General features: G+C 42.4%; 1 protein-coding gene across 14 annotated transcripts in view; it reads left to right on the forward strand.

Annotated features, from left to right (window-relative positions):
• The window catches only part of kiaa1217 (KIAA1217 ortholog), a 149,701-nt gene that overhangs the window by 10,039 nt on the left and 113,301 nt on the right, over nucleotides 1–26,361 (forward strand). For 4 of the 14 annotated variants that reach the window (XM_033639513.2, XM_033639518.2, XM_033639519.2 and 1 more), the window contains exon 1: nucleotides 24,725–25,999. The exons of 1 other annotated variant lie outside the window; for it this stretch is intronic. In XM_033639513.2, coding sequence (XP_033495404.1) covers nucleotides 25,672–25,999 — 328 coding nt within the window. In that variant the 5' untranslated portion in view covers nucleotides 24,725–25,671. Of the gene's footprint in view, nucleotides 1–24,720; nucleotides 26,000–26,361 lie in introns of those variants that run through there. 9 more of the 14 variants (XM_033639526.2, XM_078162950.1, XM_033639528.2 and 6 more) reach the window with 6 other exon arrangements.

Consider the following 26,361-nt stretch of genomic DNA (forward strand, 5'->3'; position numbering starts at 1 on the left):
GGCACCAAAAAATAGAGACATTCCTTTGGTGTCAATTGTGTCACCAGAAGAGGTAGCTTTTTAGCAAGAAATAGCAACATTTTGTTGCTTCTTAGCGAGACATTGGCAACATTTCCAGCCATGATTGTGGCACCAAAAAATAGGTATGGTGAGACATTCCTTTGGTGTCAATTGTGTCACCAGAAGAGGTAGCTTTTTAGCAAGAAATAGCAACATTTTAAGCGGCATCTGTACCACCAAAGGTGGTTGCTTCTTAGCGAGACATTGTCAACATTTCCAGCCATGATTGTGCCACCAAAAGCAGGTATTTTTTTTTGGCAAGACATCAGTTGCATTTCCAGTAGCAACTGTACCATCAAATGCAGTTGTTTTTAGCCAGACATCAGCGACATTTCCAGCACTCGCATTCATACCTATGGACAATTTAGAGTCACCACTTCACCTAACCTGCATGTCTCTGGACTGTGGGAGGAAGCCGGAGTACCCAGAGAAAACCCACGCTGACATGGGGAGAACATGCAAACTCCACACAGAGGAGCTCCCCACCACAAGGTTCGAACCCATCACCCCAGGTCCAAACCAGGTACCCTCTTGCTATGAGGTGACAATGCTAACCACTGCACCAACATGTCGACAGCTATAATCATGTTTGTTAAATGCTTCCAAAAAAGTTTCAAAACAACATTTTGGTGTCTTACACAGAGTTATGTGTGGGACTATTTCTTGGCCAGGCGCAGAGACTTCCCGGAGTGGCAACTTCATGGTGACGACAAAACTCCTGGTATGAAGCGCATTTCCCCAAATGTTAAACTGTTCCTTTAACTCGTAAGAAATGTGTACAACCGCTGCAACATCTGCCTGTACGTGTGAGTATGTGTGTGTCATTAGTTTACCATCCAGTCATATTTTGTGGGAGGTATGTGTTGCACAGACACATGATCTGTTCGAAGGAGGACACAATTATTTCAACATAACTGATAGACATAGAGAAACCACACGCACACAAGCCTGAGCACATTTTCCCAGTAACTTACTGTATTTGATCAGCGCCTTCTGATTTCATGTAATTTACTCTCACTTATGTAAAAACAAGCCATCTGACACCACTCATTTAACATTCCAAACATTTTGCTTCAGCATCTAATTTGATAAGTGAGCCTGTGGATGGGAAAAGAATCCACTCCCAGCCAATAACCGCAAGCCGCTCCTGTCAATGTGATGAATGGGAGGTTTAGCGCGAGGATACAAGTGGGTGTTTATAAGTGGATGGGACGCCACTGATTGGGTGCGGTCACAGCAAGGGGGCTGTGGGAGGAAAGCATACATCTCGGAAGTGCTGAGAAGTTCTGTGATTACCCCACAGAACACCTTCAGCTGCAGTCACACAGCGGTTACTCGCTCCAACTGGTCGCAACTTCTATTTTTGATGATAAGAGAGAAAAATGAGTGGCAGAACAAGTGACTATTGCTTTATCAACAACAATATGTGAAAATGAGGAAATGAATATGGGTGGTGCAGTGTGCAGTAAATTCTTTGGCACTTCCTGTGAGTTTTCAGGTCAAGTTCGGCTAATCCACTTTGCTCCCTGGAAAGTCTATGAAATACCAGCGTGCCAATAAGTGTAGTGCTGGCATCAGCGAATGGCTGTTGATCCTTTGATCCAAACTGTAATCTGGAGACAAAGGATTTTTTAATTAAGAGCCTTCTCTATTATGTCGAGCCACCTACCACATTTAAATCCAGTCACTCTCTATAGGTCAATCTTTGTGGTTTGAGGAATGAATAGGGCGCTTACAGAAATCTGGTTTCTCTTTCTTTATGCAGAAATGTTTCCAGTTAGGAATGAAAAATATATTGGAATCACTATATAGAGTCTATTCTTCACTGTGATTGATAACTGTGATGATTCTGTCGCATCGTCTACTTCCCCATCCCTTCGCAGCTTAACATACCTTTCACTTTAGCTTATCAGAGCTCATACAGCTGCTGTGGTGGAGGAGGTGAGACGCAGTGATATTTAACAATCAAATATGATGTGCCGCCTCCCTGTTATGTATGAGAAGCTAAACGCCGCAGATGATGCAGACTTGGCTGTCAGGAGCCACTGCAAAGGCCAGCAGTTGTGTAAGAGATTTAATGGCCGAGCCCGGCAGTCTAAAGAGAGGGCAGCAATCATCGGACCTTTTTGGCAAGGTCAGCAAGGTCCTTTACTCTCCGCTTCTCTCGTTGAAATCGCTCTGTTAGTCAGCCTAAAAAAATACATTGGTGCTCCCAACCTCCAGATGCTACGCTGTGTGGCTTTTGTAGTCTTCTGTTTTGATTCATAGTGCTTATGTTGCAAGCAGTTCTGAGCACAATGAATAAAACAACGGCGAGATGATATTTCTGACGGTGCCGTTTGTTATCAGGATGAATTAGAGCGTGGGTTTTGTCTGCTGTCCTCTGTTTGAACCGTCACTTCCAAACCACAGCATAACTGCTTGTAAACTTAGATAATGACAGACAGATGCATGTGTCTGTTTGTGTGTACGTATCGGTGTCGTGCATGATGAAGTTCATTGAATGTTTTTGCACTTTGCCAACTCTCAAGCCTTCGGGTTCATGTCCCAGCACGGCCAGATGAAAGAGGAGCTGTCGGTGTGTGTTTGATGCCTGCTGCGTCTCTGATAGAAACAGCCCCTTCAGTCATCCTGTGCGGTTGTGACCTGAGTCTACCCAGCTGTATATTTTAGACCACCAGGGTGGAATGTATACTCAGCATTTATATTCTCCCTAAGCTGTAGCCAAGCGGTGTGAACTCCTCATAGTTTCTTAGATACCTCTCTTGAGAAAAGGCTAAGAGTCCATTTGTACAGGGAGTTGACAGTCTCAGCTAATCAGCTCCAGGGTGAGCGGAGGACTTCAAAAGTGTCACTCCAGTGAACTGAGAGGGGAATTTACTTTCCTTTTTTTTTTTTTTTGGAATGTAGGTTCTTACAAAGGCCCAATTTTTTCATGTTGTTAGATAGTGAATTCACTGTTCGATCATCCTGCACTGTAACAACAAACCACTTTTACTGAATTGAGCTATGTCTTTGACTTAAAGCTGCACTTATATGTATTTTCATATTAACAATGGATCAAATTACTGTGTAAAGTGAAGGGCAACATTACTCACAGTGACACACCCACAGAGAATTATCATTTCACTGCAAGGCAAGGAGCTTTTTAGCATCTTTCCAGAACCGGCTTGATGCATAAGCAAACTAATCAGCTGCTTAGCCCCCCACTGTGGCCAGCAGAGGGCCTCCAATAGCACTTGAAATGTCCCACAAGCAGAACCAGGCGACCCTACGCTGACTACCCGAGGTGCATAGCCTCCCCTTGTGTCAAAGCAAGTTTCAGTGTTTAAAACTTCATTGAGAGGATGAAACGAGATTATCTCTCTGGTCATGAAAAGAGGAAAAAAACATGGGAGTGAATTGCGGGAACAGCAATAAAGTAAATTTGTAGGGATGCAAGATAATATCGATAAGTCATCGGTATCAGCTGATATTGGCTTTAAACTGAAATAACGGAATCGACTAACATGCTTTTTCTTATTTTGCACAGTGATTGAATATCACATAGCCTACACTGACAAGTATTGTATTTTATGTCTCCATCTGCTGGTGGGCTAACACAATAAGAGTATATATGCACAATATGATGTTCAGTGTTGGGTAAGGGTTACTTTAAAAGTAATCAAAGTACGTTACTGCGTTACTTTCTAAAAAAGTAACCAGTTACTTTACTGCATTACTCCCTGAGTAAAGTAACCCAATTACTTTCCACTTCCAACGTTACTCCCTGACAAAAGTAACTCAAGCACTTTTTAAGTACTTCCAATGTTACTCCCTGATAAAAGTAACTCAAGCACTTTTAAAGTACTTCCAACGTTACTCTCTGATAAAAGTAACTCAAGCACTTTTAAAGTACTTTTGAGTATTCTACATTTCCTATTGGGCAATGGACCACAGGGTGCTAAGCCTACATTTTTTGTCTCCAAAATTAAAGTTATGGACCACTTGCCCTTCACTGAGATCCAATTCTCCCATCACAGCCGTTACTTTGACCAGTAGAAACACAGAACGATCTGCTGCCGTAGACAACTGTATGACAACAACACCCCAGCGTTTTTAATATTTCCTCTAGGGATGTTACCACACAGAGTAAAAGGGGGAAATGATGGTGTGAAACAGCAGAGGCACTTTGTCAATCCGCTGAGTTAACGTTACTGTCATTAGCATCAAGCTAGCCAACAATGGTACATCCTCACCGTTGGACAGAAAGTAATAACATTAACAAATAGCGGCGGGGCCTTTACTCACCACAACTGCAGAGGCTCCCAGCTTCATTTGAAACAAACTACATTATAGACGGTCCGTTATTTATTAATCCCTCTGTGTGTTTATATATTTACTTTTTATCCGTTGTCTTTGTAAAGTTAACATATCGCACCGTCATTTCAAACTCAACACTTGTTCCAAATTAAAAGCCCTTTATAACATCGGCTAGAGAATCCCTCCATTTTCTAAATAGACTTTTATTCTGAAACATTTGTCAGAACTTCCTGTGGAAGATACAGCAACTTGACAGTTTACATATGGCACTTCAAATGTAGCTCCTGCCATCTGCTGACGCTTTTAGGTGACTACAACAACATGTCGGCTGGCACATATTTTTATACAGTGTATGGAACAGACACAGTTCTGGCAGTGACTCAAATAATAGTCAAAGTAATAAAAACAGGACAAGAATAACCCGATGACATCACACACGCCGTGAAAGATGACCGGGGATAATTGGTGAGTACCATCGTGTAGCGTGTACCAGGCATAATGCAAGTCCTGAGTCTGAAATACGTCTGTCAGCGAGTCCTCCTCCACCTGTTTAGACAATGGCAGCATTTCTCTGACCACGTAGCGAGCCACAAGCTCCATGGCTTCTTTCAGACTGACAGGTTTAACGTTATCTCCGTTATTAGAACCAAACGACAGCCGTTGCTGTTTTGGAGCTGAAGGACCAGCGTTCTTAAAGTAACGGAAGTAACTGGTGTCTTGTTTGAAAATGTACTTAACGTTAAGTATTTGATTACTCAAACAGCAAACTAACGCGTTAGGTTACTCGTTACTGCAAAAAGTAATCAAAGTACTCTACCCAGCTCTGATGATGTTAATTCCACTACACAAGAGACTTAATGATCACTAAAATTAGGTAGGGAAAAAAGTGGATATATCGATATCGGTATTGGTTATTGGTCAAATGAGTTGTTCCATATCAGATATCGGCAAATAATCCAATATCGTGCATCCCTGTAAATTTGTGTTGTCTCCAAGCTTGATGTCAGCTAATGACAGTAATGTTAAGTTGATGGTCCAATATGCGGTGCGTCTCTCTTGTTTGTCTCTCTTGCTAATGTTAGCCAGGCAGTGCATTGATCTGTCTGTGTCTGACGTCAGTTTGTTAGCTGGAGGCAAAACACAACTCGCCACCACAGGGCTGTAGGCTACATAGGAGTCTTAAAATGTCATCTTGTTGTGTTATTGGGAGCTAGATCATTGGCTCAAAACCAAAATGTTATCACATACCAGCCACCACTGGCCGTCAACAAAAACAAAGACAACAATGGTTAAATGCGATAAGATTAAAGGACTGGATGGAGGCGATCAAAAATGCTAGCATGTCCAGCGCATACGTGTTAACGTTTTCAAGTAACACTGGCGGTCCCAGAGAGTGAGTGACCTGACATGATGTGTTTGTAAATTCAGTCTGACGCGCTACACTAAAATGAGAGCCCTGTTGGTAATAAAAAATGAGCTTAATATTTCTATATGAATTAAGACATGGTTAAGGTAATCAACACATTCACTCCGCTCGGTGCTCTGAGAACCAAAATTATTTCAGTATAACGGTTCATCACGTCAAGCCTAAAGACAACTCAAGACATCATGATCTTAAAATTCTAAAAATACTAGTCCTTAAATGTACTTAAACATCAAACATTAAAGTGAATGTGAGGGATGTGTAAACCTGTCACATGCCTCCTCCTCATCAGACTTCTCATCAACCACAATCACCCTCCTCTTTGCACACTGGTGGCAAGTGATAGTTTAGTGGATCAGCTTATGTCTCATATGGAAAACAGAGCCACTGAACTAGGAGCACTTTAGAGGTCAGTTTCACAGTAGACATGCTGTTTAGATGCGCGTAAAACACATCTGCTTGTGTGTGTGCCTGTGACGGCCCCTGTGCTCCGACAGACACAGATAGCAGAGGAGCAGCAGACAGTGCACCCATAAATTATTGCAGGACTATTTTGGTACAAACACTCACCTGCCAGTGTGGCGGATAGCCTTCTGAAATTCACTCACCGAATGAAAAATCAACCCCCATTTGGCGCTTGGCGGTTGTTAAATTTGGACCCTGTGTGCAATTAACTGTTCACTAAGCATGCTTTCAGACCTCGAGTTATTAGAAAACTTGAAAACAATGTTTTGATGCATTGGATGTGCTGAATGTGCATATTAAGGCAGTACAGGAGGAGGTGCGCATTAATAATCCTCCAGGACTGTAACATGCTCATGTTTAACCCAAACAATGTGTCATGTGACAGCAGTTGGTTCAGATCCAGGACGGAACACGTTCTCACCACAAATGAACCGCACCAGAGTTCGACTGTAACCGGACCGAGACCACCTCTTCAAGAAGGTCTCGGTCCAGTTGTTTTGGTGCACACTCAAGTGCAATTGCTGTGTTCACACCTGCCCAAACGAACCGCACTGAGGGGCAAAGGAACTTGAGTTCGATTGAACCGAACCAAATAGCGCTGGTGTGAAAGCACCCTTAGTTAATTGTGCTTTAAAGTCTTATGTCAAGTTTCCACTAGAGACATTAGCCTCATGTCTTCTCTCTGATAAAACATTTAAATAGACATAACCATGATAAAGATTAGTATGCACTTCAGTCCCTATGCAGATGCTGCTTATTTTAACAGTCGCTGAGAGTACCCTTAGATGTTCTACCTTTATATTAGTACTAGCACCGCATGAAAGTGGCTCTTAACTGGAGGAGCTGAAAGGATCATGTGGCATATGAAGAAGTGACTTTGATACAACTTCAAAGTGGGAGAATAAATGTGACTGGAAAGCAAAGCTGACCGGTGACCCTTACAAATTCAACTAAACAGCTGTTGATCAAACTCGATGTCTTTTTGACATAGTTTTTTTTCTGTTTTAGTGAATTTTAAGTAGTTTATGTTACAGCAAAGAATGAAAAAACTCCAGTTCAGTTAGCTCCCTATTTTAAGACCTGTGTTTTCAACTTTAAATACTTGCTGCTTTACAGTGTCTCACAGCTGTTAGTTGTGATTATCTCCCCACAGCTGCTCGTTATCATCATCTCCTTCCAGCAGAAAGCTTATTCACCAGCAGCAGCCAATCACTGAGGTGAGGAGAAGTTAGCGCAAACTTTCCATTGACCTTAGGGACCTTGAAGTCCCCCAACCCCTGAGTCACCCGAGCCCCCGCGCCTGCCTCAGAACTTGACACTGAATGGCGCCTGGGAGTTTTAATATCATGGGGATTGTGGGTGCTCCTGACTGATAGAGGTTTGGGGTTGGTCTTTGATGTTCTTTGTGCTTCTTAATGAGGATCAGACTTTTTTTGGGTTTTTGGCCAAAGCCCTCCCCCCTCCCTCTTCAACTCGGAGCAGAGGGGCAGCAGAGATTGAAGGACCAGCTTTACCTCAAGAGAGGAGGAATTTTTTCCCCTCTTCTTCCCTTCTATACATTTCTCCTTCCCCCCACTTTTCTTCCTCTCCCTCCCCCTTCTTTCTTTAATCAGCCTCTCCGGCACCCGGAGCATCTCTGCGTCTCCCAGTGAGTTCATCAGTTCAATGAGGACGCCTTAGCCCAGATGAATCGGGCCTCTGAAGTCTTTTCATCAGCACCTTGGGGAAGCAGGAGGTGTGCTTAGGGAGATGGAGAGCGCCACACAGCACAGGAAACACACCAAAGGGGGTCCAGCCTGTCTCGACTAGACACAAACAGTGAATCATGTGTACACAAACCGGTGACATGGCAAAGGGTCAGGGCAGATTTCAGACAAGGGGTGGGCCGGACGAACCTCTGACCCGAGCTCTGAAATTGAAAGCCAATCAAAACCATGTGTGCCAGTGCTCTCGTTAGGTTGCCTTTCCTGTTGAAAAGACACATTTGACGAATTTACTCTGGGAAACAAAGACCCACTGTACTGGCATTGCACTCAGGAGTTGCACTTCCTGTTAGCGAGGCACAGCAGAGTCTTGGTGGATGTGATTGACTCTTGTCAAGCGAGACCTTTAACTCCTGTCAGTAAGTAGTTGTAGAAACTTCCACTTCTAAATGACACTTACAAAAACCCGGTATTTTTCCAGAAGTGGGCCAGAAATTGAGTGGATAAACGGCAGATGTAGCATGTGAAAACACTCGTCCTACAGTAAAATTAGACATAACTCTTTGCTTCCCATAGGCTTGGCTGTCAACAGTTGCCTGCAGCTATTTTCTTTTGTGCAATTTCTTACAATTAGCCTCAAGTCATTGCTATTTCTAGTTGAGGAACTGGACTGTTAATTTGTGTTATTGCCATAGAGGAAAGCCATAAAGATTGGAGCTCATTATTCCCGTAGGAGCATTTGGGCCATAGCATAATGAAGAGAAGTGGAGCTAAAGAACATCTTATGTCTTGAGACCAGACCCATAAAGCACAGCTTCATATCTTGCAGACTAGCTCCTCCACCCCTGTCTTTCATCCATCCAGTCTTGCATCTCTTCCTCCATCATTAACAGCCCCATAGCTCTGATTTATTTTTACACCATCCCTATTCCAAGCCTCATATTTAGTGCCCTGATGTGCCCTTCTTTGTGTTTCACTTTGTGTCCCTTTGCATCAGATCCTTATCTCTGTCCTGTCTTTGCCCCGGCCCCGGCCTGTGCTGTTGGTTCAGCAGATTTCTGCTGCTGACTGAAGCCTTGTGTGTTCGTGTGGCTGCCTACTTGCATTTATGTGTTGAGTTGGAGGACTTCCTGTTGTGTTGTGACATGGATGCTGATGTTTGCTGTCACTGCAGTTCACTTGTAGCTGTTGCTCATTCACAACTGAGACTTCTGGAGCTGCACACACAGAGCTTAGATGTTTCCTTTCTGCCTCTTACTGGTTTAAAGAGGGCAAAGCTCAGTTGGTAAAAAGGTGAGGTCACCTGTTTCTGAGCATCAGTCAGGATGTAGCAGTGTATGAATCAAAATGGGATGGTAGCTGTAGGGTTTCTTATGTTATTTCTTAAGAAAGTGTCAACTGTTAGTAAGTATTACCTTGTTTTTGTTTGTTTGTTTGTTTGGGTTTATTTTTGATTGTTGCACATTTAGACTTAAGTATCTGAAGTTATTGAGAAATACTAAGTAGTTTTTCAGGGACTGCAACCAGATTTTTATGTCAAATATTTATGTCACTCTAATGCTCTCCACATAAACTCAACTTCATCATACTCCATCAGTGCTGTAGCATGTCTTGACAGTGATTATCACTAACTGATGAACACATTAAAGGATAACTTAGGCATTTATCAACCTGGACCCTAGTTACATGTGTAAACTGGTGAAAGAGACTGATGTGAACAACAATGTTTGAAATTGGTCCAGTAGTGAGCCAGTGGCCATCAGCTGCGCAACGAGCTGTAATGGAAGCAAATGGGGCAATTGAACACCCTCACTATATGTCAACTAAAAGTGGTTATTTTTGACACAGACAGGCTCAGATTGTTATTAAAAGTGTCTATTTATTTGTAAAGGAGTATATGCATAAACAACGATTTATATATTCATTACATCTTGCTGATGCTTCTTGTTATAACACTATTCCCTTTGCTGCTGTAACAATGCACATTTCCCTGCTGTGGAAATGACAAATGATTATCTTATTAGAAAAGGCCGTGTATAGGGGCTTGTACAATAAGTAACATTACAGTTGACATTTAATGCCACTAGGTATCTCCTTGATGTATAGAAAGGGCAAATGTAGGCATAAAATATAGTAAAAATATATTATAGTTCGTATAATACCAAAGCATAAATATATTTTGCCACCACACACACACTGTGGCATTGATAGCGTCAGATTGTTGATATCACTTATTTTATTATTATGAATGTCAACTGATGCCGGCTGCTGCAGGCTCGCTCAGTACTGGACAACAATTTCAAGAGCTGTTTGTCATGTCAGTCTCTTTGACCAATTTACAAAGTGAAATAGGATCCAGGTTGAAAATGCCGCAGTTATCCTTTAAAGTGAACCCCTACTACAGACCGACCGTTTGCCTCTGATTGGCAGATACGTTATCATTGTATTTTTAAACTCACAACAATCAATATCAGTACCAGCTTAAAAATCCAATAACCGTTTGGCTTAGTCCGCTCTTTTTTCTTTGTCTTTCTGGTGATCTTTCTGTCTTTCCCAGCAGTTTCTAACCCCCACTCCAAGCTATTTTCCGCCCACTAGAGCACATGGCACTGTCACTTGCTTTAAACTCATCCCCACCACTGTTCTCATGACTTGGAGTTTGGAAAAAACATTCATATTCATATGTCATCTCCCATCCAAGCACTTGGCCAAGCCTCCTGCCGTGCAGGGAAGGAAAGCGAGAGATGCTCAACGAGGAATGAAAGAAATTCCACATTAATGAAGATCTGTAAATCGTTGCATGGCTGGCTGGCCTAATCTATCTCGCCTGTGCAGACATAGGTTATAAAGATTTAGAGATTAAAGTGAGTTTTTAAATTAATTACTAGATAGAACAAGTTGGGGATGAGGTCATACTTTGAATAAACCTGTAAAGTTTCATACATGCCTATATCCTGTGAGTTATGAGAGACATATATGTGCTACTGTAAAATTCTATATATTCTATATCTGATTTACAATATATGATATAATTGTAATGATTGGTGCGTTCAGGAAGTTGAGTGGAATGCTATTCACCGGTGAAAGTATGCAAATTTATGGGGACGCTGATATGTCATTTGAAAGCTGTCAGCTTGATTTAGAGACTCAAGCCATGAAAACCTCCAATGAAAATCTACATTCTTGGCAAGCGTGTGTACACACAGACATGCACGCACGCAGATATAGACGCAGACACACAGAGATTATTCCCAATCCCTCTGAGAGCGCTTAGACAAATGGCATTTTCACATGTTAAAGGTCAAAACATGAAATAGCCATTGTGAGCATAAATTTGGGCACTGTGCAGCTTCTATGGTGGAGAGGGAGTCATCGGTTTAAAACATTACTTACCTCAGGTTGAAATACTGTCAGATTAACTGCTGAGGAACTCATGCTTGACCACATTAAGGTTCACATCCTTCAGTGAGCAGATTTTTGAGCAGTATGTTTCACAGGATGGAGTGTTTCTCTTACAGTAAAGAGAAATGATGGGCTGAAAATTGTCCCCAGACTGGCCCCCTTTTTTGGTATGTTGACCTCACATTTCAAAGCTGATTACGAATAAAATAATTCTATGAAATAAAAAGATGCGGCTAATTACAACCACACGTATTTTCTTAGGTGTTCTAGCAATGTCAAAATGTGACGCCAACATGAACGGGTCTTCACAGTGTGCATCCAGCAGCTTTATGCATCCTAAAAATTGAAAATAATAAGTCAACTATAACCCCAATTCCAAAAACATTAGTGTGCTGTGTTAAAGGTAAATAAAAAGAGGATGCAATGATTTGCAAATTCTTTATGACTTGTATTCGATTGAATACAGTCCAAATACAAGATGTTTAATGTTCAAACTCATACACTTTATTATTTTATCATATATGCAGTCATTTTGAATATTATGCCTGCAACGAGTTCCAAAAAAGTTGGGGCATAAACTTGTTTACTGCTGTGTTACATCACCTTTTCCTTTAACAACACACAGCAAGGGTTTGAGAACTGAGGACACAAACTGTTGAAGTTTGAAAGTGTTATTCTTTACCATTCTTGCCTGATATACGACTAGAGTTGCTCAACAGCCTGGGGTCTGCGTCATATTTTGTGCTTCATAATGTTTGGTTCTGGACTGCAGGCAGGTCAGTCTAGTACCTGCACTCTTTTACTATGAAGCTACACTGTTGTCACACATGCAGAATGTGTCTCATTGTCTTGTTCGAATATGCAGGGACGTCCCTGAGAAAGGTGTCGTCTGGATGGCAGCATATGTTGCTCCAAAACCTGTATGTTTAGCATTCATGGTGCCTTCACAGATGTGGAAGTTACCCATGATGCCATGGGCAGTAACACTCCCCCCATATCATCACAGATGCTGGGTTTCGAACTTTGCGCTGATAACAATCTGGATGTTTCTTTTCCTCTTAAGCCTGGACGACACAATGTCCATGTTTACAAAAACAAATTTAAATGTGGATTTCTCAGACCACAGCACACTTTTCCACTTTGTGTCAGTACATCTCAGATGAGCTTTTCCCAGAGAGGTCGGTGGTGTTTCTGGATGTTGCTGAGATTATGGCTTTCACTTTGCGTGGTAGTGTTTTAACTTGTATTTGTATATGCAGCGACGAATTGTGTTTACCGATAATGGTTTTCCAAAGTGTTCCCAAGTCCATATAGTAATATGTGTTAATCAATTATGTCGGCTTTTAATGCCGTGCTGTCTGAGGGGTCAAAGGTCAACAGCATTTAGTGGGGTGTTCTCAAATCGTCGGACTGTTTGCCCATGCAGTTTTTCACAAAGTTGCAATCCTTGCTTGTGAACAACTGAGCCTTTTGAGGATGCTCCTTTCATACCCAATAATGACACTATAATTTTTTACCACCTTACCTGTTTACTTGTGAAATGTTCCAAACAGGTGTTTTTTAAGCATTTCACAACTTTCCCTGTCTTTTGTTACCCCTGTCCCAATTTTCTTTAAAATGTTTTTAAAAGTGTATATTTTGATTAAAAAAACTATAAAGTTTATCAGTTTGAACATTAAATATCTTGTCTTTGTACTGTTTTCAATCGAATATAGGTCAAAAAGGATGTGCAAATCATTGCATTCTGTTTTTATTCTCATTTTACACAGCACCCCAATTTTTTGGAATTGGGATTCTAAGTCTAAAAAGACAAGCCAGCATTGACACACACAGGAATCAAACCCCAGTCTCTTGTGTAAAAGTCCTGTGCTTGACCTATTCATCCACCACATCTTATTCCCTTCATGGACTGTATCACCTGACTTTCTAGCAGTATATTTGTGAGTTGTTTTTGTGTAAATTTACCACTTTAATGTCAGAGAATATCCAAGATTGGCTTGTACTAGCCCTAAAAACCACACAGAACACCAGTGCGCACAGATACATTTCATATAGTAGTATTCCCAAAGTCAAATTAGCAAGCATCTGGACTTAAATTCTGCCCAGGGATAAGAGTGCTTTTATTAAGTACACGCAGGAGCTTATGAGTTATACTTTGAACATTTACTTTTACCCATTTTTAAGAGAGCCAAGAGCAAACGGAAACCAAGGTTGCAGCTGTTCCTGCACAGCAAACATGATCGTTCCTCGTCCATAATATATGAGTCACTAAAAGGCTCCTTTAGCTCCTCAAGCTGTTTACACGATGCCAACAACAAGATCTAACAGGTCCTCACGATGTGGCATGAACGCACGCCCAAATGTGTTTTTGTCTTCACGTCAAATTTATCTCCTCTGAAGATGAACAGGTGGGAGATAAAATTACAGATTTTTAGACATCATCCTGGAGCTGTTCCCTTTCTTTCCATGCGTGGAGAGACTTCAGCATTTATTTTAATACATTGACCTTTTTCTGTTTCTCGAGCTGATGTAAATATTTTGGTTGTGAATGTTTTGGCTATGTATTTGTGCCAAAAGCAGCCTTTTCACTTGACTGCTGAATCAAAAACAGCCCAGACTTGACTCTGGAAATGTCATCTTCTTAATTCCTTCACTGTAATACTAGAATATTGTTCACCCAGCATGCGAATAAGTTCATTGTGTTATTTCCACCGAATCTGACAGAAAGGTTTCAACCTCTTTTTGCTCAGACTTTCACTGTTTTGGTTTCTTAACTTGGAAAAAAACAACAACAATATAATTATCTCACAGTGCTAGCCTTAGCTGTTTCACAGGGGCTCTGTTGTCATTATGAGAGACACTGTGCAGCTTGTGTTTGTGTGTTATTCACACATTATTCTTAAAGCTGCCATCAATATGGTGCTGATTTTGTTCCCAGAAAAATGCTGCTGTGTCAGAATTCAGTAACTGCTCCACTCCACCTTTCGTTCTTTCTCTCCCTCCCTCTTTCCTCTGTTTCTGTCCGCAGCCAGCCATCGAACTAAAAATCAATAAGCCATAAAGAGAAAGGAGAAGCCTCTTATTTACATCAGTCTGAATGGAGCGGTGGCTTGTCTCTCCTCTTTTCCTCTTTACACACTTCAGGCCGCAGCATTCAGTTTGCCTCCAATAACACACTTGACAGGCTGTCCAGATAAGAAGCTAAACTCTCCTAAAATGCTGAGGCGTAAAGGATAGGACGAGGGCTGTGAGCCTAATGTGTAGCCACCGCCTCTGGGGCAACTGGATGAAAATATGAGTTTAGAGGTAGACGTTTCCAAACTGTGTGTGTGGGATTTTGAGCATGTGAATGCTCACACGTCCCATTGAGGGGAAAGAGCAGGAGTGATTCATAAGGCCACAGGGGGGCCCCAGAGACAGGACGTAAGGAGGAACAATTCATGATGACACAGACTGTGGGACTTCATACAGAACCCCTTCTCACTGAGAGCTGTAAAACAACTCAATACTGACTCTTTACTCAGTTTCATTTCTGCTGTTTGTTGCCTCACGTCATGTGAATCATGGGAACATTTGAGGTAGATATTTTGTCTTTCAGCATCTGTTGCAATAATCCTCTTATGGGTCCATGTTAAGGAGGGGTTCGACTTATTTCTGGGGACAGGAGCTGACTAAAATGAGATGACATGACAGTGTTACCTCAAGCTGTATTTCAGAGAGTTTTCCTTCCATGAACACAGTCACTTTTTGAGGACACTGCAGCTAGTGTCCCAACCTGGGTTTTTCTGCAAGTTTCACCTAGTTAACTACGAGTTTTATATCACTGTGAATTATTATAAGCCATACCATATGTGTTTAGATTGGCTTCCTACCCATTTATGGATTACTGAACAGGCCTATCAGGCACAGGCCTAGGGGCCCAAAGTGTCAGGGGCCCTCGTGGCCTTCACCTGAAAAATGTCACTCAAATTAAGACATGTTGACCAGGAAGAGACTCAAAAGCCCCGTTTCCACCAAACACTTTCGGTATGGTTCCTTTGGAAACAAAAGTAACCCTTCAGACATTATACCGTTTCCGCCGCAAACAGTACTCTTAAATGTGGGAGGGGTTGTTGTCACTATCACTGCTCCGTCCAGCACTCACTGTATTTCCTCCTTTATCAATCTGCACCTCGTTTATCGTCCACAGAACGACTTTGCACACCAACATTTTCAGAACACAAAAAAACAGGCTGCAGTGAGAGTCTCTCCGTGGGATATTTGAAAATAGCAGGTTGGGTGCATTTAGTCCTTTTCAGGCAAGCGCAGGGGTTTAGTGTTGCCGTAGCCCACAGGAACGATACTCTACGCCTGCTTTTCTTCTCAGAGAGAGGATTGGGATATATGCAGTGCACATAATACATAACATGAATTTTTCTGTCATCCAAGACAGACAATAAGAACTAAAGTAATGGTCAAAGGTGTCACAGTGAAACTTAAGGTGTGCTGATGGATTCATGTCCTCAACTCATGCATTGATTGACATTACAAGTAAACGCTCCACCTTAAAAGTTGCCAGCAGTCAGCCTGGTGAATTAAGTTATTTTTTCACTCCGGCTACTGCTGCTGCAAGAGGCAGCAAAACATCCGTTCATTTTATAATTACAATCTACTGATAAAACTCTCCATGGTGGTGACACAAGCCTCAAAACCAGCCACAACTCAGCCCTGAGTGACTGTCCGCTATTGACCAATCAACAGACTGCAGTGTTCACAGCTCCACCTTTTAGTACCAGATCCTTGTGCTAGGTACCCCAACGCAGAGGTGACCAAAAATGGGGACAGTACGGAACCAGTTCCATTGGTGCAATGCACAACTTTTCACAATGGAATCAGGAAAAAAAGCGTACCGAACTGAAGTCTACCATATCGTACTGATCGTGAAAACAGTGCAAAAAAGACCCTGAATAGATGCAAAATGACCCCAGAGAGATGCAAAGTGACCACAAAGAGATACAAAACCACAAGAAAGATGCAAAACCACCACAAAGTCTGTGTTTCTTGCTCCTTGTATGAGAGGTGGTGGGGCCTTGTCTCATATTCCGTGCATGTTCCTGCCTTATAGGCAGCCACTTGTTTTTGTTCATTTCATCTCATACCAACTTGCACACAAAGTTTCTTGAGATAAATAATCCATGTCAATTAATTTAGAATTCACCTTACTGTTTCATGATACTGCAGCTGCTTTAAAGCACAAACTCAGAATAGTGATGTCTTTGATAATGTTCAAATCATCCAAGATTTAAGAGTCAGTTGATGTAAGAAGGGAAATTCACATTTCCCCTTGCAAAAGCATCCATCTCTGTTTATTGCCTGCATCAAGGAGTTGCAAGTTTCTGTTGTTGTTTATGTGTTTCTTACCATATATATATATAATAATATATATAATCTATTGGAAAATAGATTTCAGTGAAATTTTGGGGAAAGTCAAGTTGTCTGAAAGTGTTTTTTTAACATTGTTAAATTGTATTTTTTGCAATTGTTTTATGAGCTACTTACTTCAATAAAACAAAGAGCATCCTATTATTATCCGTCACCAGATAGAGACTAAACATTTCTAAACATTCTCTGCAGTTTGAATAACAAAAGATGATCCGGCAGCCTTGGCAGAGACATGCGCTCACTGAATGCTTCTGGATTTGAATTTTCAACAACATAGTTTGTCAGTGTAATCCTTCCTGGCTGCCGATTATCAACACTTGGACTTGGGAGCATCCTTCAAGTCATTAGAGGCTGATTTGCATAGCATAGGAAATCAAATATGAACACTTATAGCACATTTTGCAAAACATCTTAATTGTCTGTAGTGAATGTTTTAGCCTAAAAACTGCTGTATTGACCTTAAAATTTCAGTACAATACTCCACTTGGAAATGAAACGGTGCCAACTTTAAAACTTCAAGCCACACTCCTCTGTTTAATTAGAGCGCAGGCGAGTCGACAATACTGTAGACTCACCTCAATCAATCCTGGTTGTTTAAGCGACAGTTGATGATAATGGCAGAGACAGCACTTCTCGTCAGTGGGCCGCCGTCTCCTCTGACCTGTTGAGTGAGTGGCAGCCCCTCTGCAATGATCAATGCTGCATTTACTGTGACTTAAAGCAGCAGATAATGTGACATGTTGGGTGGCTTTCCCCGGGGAGCAGCTGAGTGTTAAGACTAATTGGTCCCAACTGTCAGCAAGTCTCATCGTCTTATAGACTCCTTTACTGCCTTTGAGTCGCTTTGCCTCACCCGGGAGTCTGGAGCAGGGGATGACGTGAAATACAGAGGAATATAAAGGGACTCATATAGGAAGGAAAAAGAACATTTTGTCGTTGTTGATGTTGTCAACCAATATGTGTTCCAGATAGAGATTCAGATTCAGATGTTCATTTCATGAGTCTGTGAACTACTAAAAAATCTCTGATGAAATATTGATTGTTTGCTAGGGTGAGAAATTGTTATTCTGAGGAACACTTGAGTTGTACTGTAGCCTCGGTGCAAGTTGGAGCAAGTTCGCCTCTCATTGATATGCTGTTCTAGATAAAATCAACAAAATCTATTCTAGTTGTAAATTATTTTATGGTATTCCTGTCCCGACATGGAGGATGACAGAAACGAGTTGCAACATGGGTTCAAACCTGTGTTTCCTTGAACATGGTCGGCACCCCAACCTGCTGCAGCTCTGCTCCGCACACACTCAATGCTACTGTTGTGCATGTGTGCATTTCTGTAGCGCTTGTGTGCCCTCAGTAACTGATTCAGCGGTTGATATTGAATGAATGTTACAGTCAGTAATGACTCATGATATGGTTGGGAGGGAGCTCTGAGATGGAATGTAGGAAAAGAAACAACCAGCCCCCGAGGGCTTGGAAAACATACTCAACCTTAATCCTCAACAGAGAGGTACACAGCTCACCCATCCCCCCAGTTGCTTCCCAAATCCCCTAACCTTGTAGTCCACCGGCAGCCCTGTGTAAACTTGGCCTTTGTGCTTATTCTGCTGCATCAAGAGCCACACTGGGTAGTTAAAGCTGCCATAGTCGATATTTTTTATATTAACAACGGATCAGATAATCATGTGTTTGTGAAAGAGGTTGCTCATAGTGACGAATCCACAGCTAATTACCACCTGGGTCTTGTGGTCTGTAACCTTACTGTTTTGGTTCACTCTCATCAGTGCCGCGTCCAGCTGCATCGAGCAGATGTTTCCAGTAAAACAGAATAATAAAAATCCACTGCACACCACCTGCCCATCACCAAACAGCAGACAGGCAAATTACACAACTGGTTGGTGAACATAGTGGAGCATTTAGCTGCTAAGAAGACAAAGATTTTTCAAAAGAGTTGGTGAAGAAGTGAATAAAAATTGGACTAATACTGCATGCTAATGTTTTTTTTTTTAACTCTTTATACTCAAAGTTTTCTGAGAATCAAGCTTACAAACCATAACATTACATACTGGTCCAAAAAAAGAGGCATTGCACAATAAGGTGAGGTTACATCAATCCAATTCATATCCACTGTCCCCAGTTCAGACATACAGCGCCTTGCAAAAGTATTCACCCCCCTTTGCTTTTTAACTATTTTGTTAGATTCCAACCTGTAATTTAAATGTTTTTTATCTGAAAATTTCATGTGATGGATCTGCACAAAGTTATCTAAGTTGGTGAAGTGAAATGAGAAAAATATATATAAAAGAATAATTTAAAGAAATAAAAAAGTGAAAATTGGCATGTGCATATGTATTCACCCCCTTTGCTATGAAGCCCCTTAAAAAGCGCTGGTGCAATCTATTACCTTCACAAGTCACAGAATTAGTTAAATGAAGTCCACCTGTGTTCAATCTAAGTGTCACATGATGTGTCAGTATAAACACACCTTTTCTGAGAGGCCCCAATGGGCTGCAACTCCACTTAGCAAGAAGCATCACATCATGAAGACCAAGGAGCTCTCCAAACAAGTCAGGGACAAAGTTATAGAGAGATACAAGTCAGGACTGGGTTATAAAAAAATATCTACATCTTTGATGATCCCCCGGAGCACCATCAAATCCATAATCACCAAATGGAAACAACACGGGACCACAACAAACCTGCCAAGACAGGGCCGACCACCAAAACTCACAGACCGGGCAAAGAGGGCATTGATTAGAGAGGCAACAGAGAGACCAAAGGTAACCCTGAAGGAGCTGCAGAGTTCCACAGCAAACACTGGTGTGTCTGTCCATAGAACCACAATAAGCCGTACACTCCATAGAGCTGGGCTTTATGGAAGAGTGGCCAGAAAAAAGCCTTTACTTAGTGTTAAAAACAAGAAAGCACGTTTTGAGTTTGCCAAAAAGCATGTGGCCGACCCCCTAAATGTATGGCGGAAGGTGATCTGGTCAGATGAGATTAAAATTGAACTTTTTGGCCACAAAGGGAAATGCTATGTCTGGCGGCAACCCAACACATCCCATCACCCCAAGAACACCGTCCCCACAGTGAAACATGGTGGTGGCAGCATCATGCTGTGGGGATGTTTTGCAGCAGCAGGGACTGGGAAACTGGTCCGCATAGAGGGAAAGATGGATGGTGCTAAATACAGGGACATTCTGGAGCAAAACCTGTTTCAGTCTGCCTGTGATTTGCGACTGGGACGGAGGTTCACCTTCCAGCAGGACAATGACCCGAAGCATACTGCTAAAGCTACGCTTGAATGGTTTAAGGAGAAGAAGTTAAATGTGTTAGAATGGCCTAGTCAAAGCCCGGACCTCAATCCAATTGAAAATCTCTGGTTTGACTTGAAGACTGCCGTTCACAAGCGGAAACCATCCAATTTGGGGGAGCTGGAGAAGTTTTGCCATGAAGAATGGGCAAAAATCCCAGTTGCAAGATGTGGCAAGCTCATAGAGACTTATGAAAAGAGACTTGCAGCTGTAATTGCTGCAAAAGGTGGCTCTACAAAGTACTGACTTCAGGGGGGTGAATAATTATGCACACTGAAGTTCTTTGTTTTTGGGCCTTTTTGTTGTTTGCTTCACAATAAAAAAAAATTTTCACATCTTCAAAGTTGTTGGCATGTTCTGTACATGAAATGATGCAAATGCTCAAACAATACATTTTAATTCCAGGTTGTGAGGTTTTAAAACGTGAAAAATTCCTAGAGGGGTGAATACTTTTGCAAGGCGCTGTATATTCAATTTTTATCCATGTAAGTCCATATTATATTCAAGTCCACGTGATTCCAACGGTTCCTTCCACTTATGCAGAAAAAGTCAATATAATGCCCTATATTTTAGTCACAACCTCAGAGACAAAGGATTTCCACATAGAAACAGAAGGACGGACATCCCCGACCCATCTCACCATGATGGCTTTTCTAGCCACCATTAAAAGCTATTGAACCACTTCCTTATGTTTAAGAGAGTCAGGGACATGTCCAAGCAGACATATATGTAAATTTGCTGACACCTGTTGACCTATTGCTGTACTGATGTTTGCGCATACCGCCCTCCAGAATAACTGAATTTTGTTGCATTCCCACAAGCAATGCAACCTAGGGCCCACTTGAGTTTTACATTTGGGACAATTTGGTGAAATTCCATCTTTATACTTACTATAAATATGCGGTGATATATAGCTGTAATGTAGGAAGTTGTATTGTAACTCTTTGTATCTATTGCAGATTGAGATTCTGGAAGGCAACTGCAGGATTTCTTCCCACACATATTTGAGCAATGTGCACCAAGATGTCTTTAACCATGCAAGTTTGCCCAAGTTCAATTTTAATATCTCAGTTTGCCAACAAGTTCACTATATGTCAGTGTTGTCTGACAGCCAGTTCATGCTGCCCACAAGTGGTCAAATTGTAGCCAAATTTTATTGTTGAACCTGTAATAACTGATTTTAAAAACATTTTCTTGTTTATATGGGGAACTTGTAAGTATCCACTTGTTTTTGAAGCTCCATTTTTTATTTTTGGTCTGCTAAATCCTGATGGAAATATCTGGCTCTTTAGCTGCGAAATGCTCCACTATGTTCACCAGCTAATTGCTAACTTTGACTGTTGTTTGGTGCTGGGCAGGAGGTGTAAAGTACATGAAAATATTGGCTCTGCTGAAAACAACACAATGGGAGCAGTGAGAGTGAACAACAATAACAGCCTGGTCTCACTCCCAGAGCATCAAAATCTGCTGCTTGGGCAGTACCCCACAGATGCTAAAGGGTGCCCCTAGCATCACTGTAATGACGCTGGAGGCACACTTTAGCGTCTGTAGGACATAGGGCTTTTAACCAACTCCCATGTAAACCCATCCATGTCATAGTTACACATTCAGAGCTACGGAAATAGTATAACGAGTGCAAAAGTTTGCTCAAGGTAGGAGGGGAGGTGGATGGGCCCTACAAGCACAGGACTTTGACCCTGCCGAATGTTTATTTCTTGTGTGCAACTAAGTTAACGCTTACTTCTTTTGTCCTGGAGTCGTTAGTCATGTCAACCCTAATCTTTTCCTAATCCTAACCAAGTAGTTTTTTGGCCTGAACCTAAACTGGCGACCCTTAGTAGTCATGTGAGTTGACTATTGTGAATAGATTGATGTGACTAGCATCAACCACAATCTTTTACTAACCTTAACCAAGCGGTTTCTTTGATTAGACCTAACTGCCAACCCCTCTGAGATACAACACAAAGGGCAACCCCAGGCATCATTATACTGATGTGAAGTCTCAAAATAAGATATGGCAGGAAAACTGAAAACAATGAAGTCAAGGGTTGGGAAACCAAAACAATGAGCCTAAAGACACTACAAGGCTCCACAGTGCTGAGGAGAACTGCAGTCAGGTGATCATTCTCTATTATGTTTGTTAATACAAGTGACCCCATTTACATATATTGTAGTTATGTGACCTATTGTTCATATAAAACCATTGATTATAGCGGCTTTAAACTGTCACATTTATTGAACGTATTGCATATCTCCAGGGTTGTATCAAACAATATATGTTTGAAGATTCTGCACAAACAGCACATACAGGAAGCCCAGCTTACACTGGCCTCAGCTCAGTTCGTGGGAGTCATTTATAACCTCTGCCCCCCGAGTTTAATAATAAACCCTCAGACAGAAAAGCCAGTTAATTAGAGAAATACCACAGTGGCACTCAGACAGCTCTTGCAGAGCCCACCACCCTTCTTAAATACGTCTAACAGCTCCTCCTCTACACACTTATGGGCCATAAGCAGCCATACCAGGACTTGTGGGATTTTCTGCACCATCATATTTCCATAACTGCCGAGCACAAACTGCTTCTTGGCACTTGGAAACACGGTGCTAGCCAGGGCTAGCTGCAAAGACAGCTGTGGGTGGCAGTTTTGTCATTCAGGTCTTTATTGTCAGAGCCAATTTCAACTCCTCAGATAATCATCTTTCACAAGTTTTTTTTTTTTTGAAGTTGAAATACTTGTGGTAGGTTGTTTTCCACTTAGAGTTTGAAATGCAAATTGATGCCATGCCTGGATAGCGAGCCGGCATCGGGGTTTGTTATTTGATACGGAGACGAACTTTATGATCTCTCACATTGCACAAAATCACAGGCTTAATGAGGAAAGTCAAATTATATCCATCCCTAAATGCTATGTTATTTAAAGCCTTTGAACCAAGTTCCCGCCGTTTGCCCACTGTACAGTTAGAACTGCCTTGAAACCTGGGAGGCATCCAATCCACACAGAGGGCTTTCATTTACTCCCAGCATGTACACACACACACACACACACACACACACACAAATAGCCATATAACCATAGTATGAGAGAGCTCACTTACTCACTGAAATCTATATGGAGCCTGTGTTTTTTCATGGTCAGCCTTTTTTTAGGTTTGACGTAATCCTTCGTACTACGATGCCGTAAACATAGTAGTAGTCCACCAAACTGGTGACGCACAAACATAATCTGGCACAATTCTGATATTTAATCTTATGGAAATGTCTCTATCTCCTTCACTTTTCTCTCTCTTTCAAAAATCCATCAGACATGCAGCGGTTCCCATGAGCTCTTAGCCCTCCGATTTTGTCAGCGAACTATTCATTGGGAAAGTATGTAGGTCAATCTGCTTTGCTCTTTATCTAAAGCCATACAGATATGTAGCAATATGATGAACATTTCATTCATATCTATACAATCAGCCATGGCTGTCACCATGTTCAGAGGGCTTAGTCGTCTAAAAGGTAATCACGGGGGGGGGGGGGGGGCTTGGTATGGAGGAACTGATCGAATCTTCCACACAGATAGTGCACATGTCAGTGTATTTTTTTCCATCTAAATCCCTATGTAAACTTCTAACAGTGTATAATCAGGCCATGCAGGTTCCAAAAGGAGCAGCAGATAAAACATGGCGCCACATGTGAAATATTAAATCTGGCTTTTCCGACTTTTAACTGGGATGTTTTATGATATCTGAGTGCACCAGTTCAGAGAGGGAAACCGTCCCAGTGTTAAACTAAGCCTGTAGTCCCGTCCGTGTGGATTGTTGCTCTTTTATAACGTGTTGCCTGGACACAGTTGATCCTTTTGCTCACTGTAATCCATTTTCTGGTGTTTAGTCAGTAAGCACGGAATGGCGTCCCTGTGTGTTAGATCACATGTCTATTTCGCATGCTGCGGCATATTACACAAGTGTGACAGGCACGGAGCTCAAAATAGAGTGACCTGTGTGTGGAGTTAATGAATTAGACAAGTTTATAGGGGTGTGGTTTACTTTCCAGAATCAGTCTGTGTCAGCAAAATGTGCTTTTACACCAAGAAACAGACCGGTTCTCACTTCGGCCATGAAGTCTTTGTTTAATGCTTCAAAGTTGTTGTTTTTGCTCTCTGTGTGTCTGCCCTACTAACAATGATTCATACTTTATTGTGCTTGTCTGGCAATGATCACTGTGTGCTGAGGAAATTTCTGTGGGTCAGGCAATTGTTCCAAGCACTTTGTCAAAAGAGGAGAAATGTTTTTGCTCCATGAGAGAAATTGAGTGTTTCTGAGGATGAGAAGTGGATTTCTTTTTCTGGACAGCGAGTAAGAGGGAAGGGAAGTGTCTGAAAAGCTGTGATCTTCTCTGTTCCCCTCGCAGCCAACTTCTGCTGTATTCTTTTTTTCTTGTCACAGCTGATGTCTTCGGCGCAGGAGATCAGAACAGCTCCACTGTGTGTCTCTTGTATACACACACACGCACACACACATACACGCTGTAACGCTCCCCTCCTTTGCGCTCTTTAATTCTATGTAAATCCCACCAGTGAGTGAAGGGCTTGGTGTGTTGTGTTGTGCATGTGTGCATTCCTGCCTCTGGTATCCCGAACATCTCATCACATGTGAGGAGTACTGTGGCTGTCTGAAAGAAGGGGGACAAGAGACGGACAGAGAAAAAGAGGGAAAATAGGACGAGGTGAAGCCAGTGATTGTACCAGAGGGTGGCTCTGAGCGGTCGACTGATGACGTGAAGCGCTGCACACACATCTGGAACAGCTTGTGCAGCTGCACCTGAAGAGAAGGGCTCCTCCGCAAAGCCTCTGCCGGCACTTTCTCTATCTCCCTCGTGCTCTTTTTTTTTTTCCTCACTGTCTCTAAATCTTCCCTTCTCTGGTCTCCGTCTGCCGGAGTGCTGGAATGGTTACCCGCTGAGCATCAGCAAAGAAGAGCGAGTGAACCGAAGCGAAAGAGAAGAGGAGAGAGGAGGCACAAGAGGACAGGAACATGGGAAAGAATTATTAAGCATGAGGTAGGAGAGAGAAGTTGACAACCATAGTATGAGAGCAAGTGAAGAAGAGAGGGAGCGCGAGAAATCTACAAAAAAAGAGAGGGATGGAGGAGGAGAGAGTGTGAAAGACGGAGAAAGAGAGGCAGAGAGGGGATTAAAAAGCCGGAATGCGCTGACACTGGAGACCTGAGTTTCTGTTTGCACTTGGCACAGCACGTCCTGTCACTCCACAGGTTTATCCACACATACACCAATTTACCAGCACACGCACACACTCACACACACTGTTTGCTTTGGAGGATGATCCCAGGAGGCCACGCCAGGAGAAGAGAACACCTTCCAAGGATCTCTTAACCCTCCACCCCTCACCCCCTGCTCGCCTTCCCAAAAGTGCCCTCCCTCTGGCCCTCTCAGCCTACCTGCACCAGTCACAACACGCTGGAGCTGGAGAGTCACAGTCACACTCACTGAGAGCTGAGAAACCCTGGATTGTCCACGGAACACAGCTGCAGTCACACTGGCTGAGAAAGACTGAGGAGCTTTACTGATCTGCTGACCTGAAGGATGTCTAAAGCCTCCAGGCTGGCCCGGCCCACGTCGATAGGGGCTGGATCCAAGCTGCCCTCCCCCAGGAAGGAATGCCCTGGCACAGCCGGTCGAGCCCGGGTGCTGAGCGTGGGGGAAAAGCTGATGAGGGCAGGTAGCGACGGTATCCTGAGCAGACAGAAGTCTTTAAAGGCCACTGCGCCCCGAGACAAAGCGCAGACCCCGACTGAAACTCAGGCCCCTAGCCAGAGTCCAGGTGAGAAGGGCGAAAATATGGAGACGGTCACTCCCAAGAGCAAGATCAGCCCGCCCAAAGCTTCAAGTCAGCAGCAAGGCTCTGTGCACAGTAAGTAATGAGCCAAACTTCATCATCTGAAACTTGCCTCCAGTGACCTTTTGGTCTACTTTTTTTCCACAAGAAACTTTGATTTAAAATTGATGCAGGTACATGCTTAAAGTGACTACACAGATTTCAGTTGTGTCTTCTTTCTACTCATCTGTCATCATTTGTGCGTCAGTTAAGCATGCAGGGGATTAGGCTTTAGTCTGCTTCTTGTGTGTCCCCCTTGATGCCGGTAATTGTGTGCTTAATTGATGAGGTCTACCTGGGTTATCAGTGATCTCCCTCCTGCCCTGTGGCAAAGGATGCTCTTGTCAAGCAGTCACGATTAACAAGGTTTCGGGCCAAAAATAGCACAGCGTTAAAAA

This window comes from Epinephelus lanceolatus, chromosome 20, assembly GCF_041903045.1.
Source record: "Epinephelus lanceolatus isolate andai-2023 chromosome 20, ASM4190304v1, whole genome shotgun sequence".
NCBI lineage: Eukaryota > Metazoa > Chordata > Actinopteri > Perciformes > Serranidae > Epinephelus > Epinephelus lanceolatus.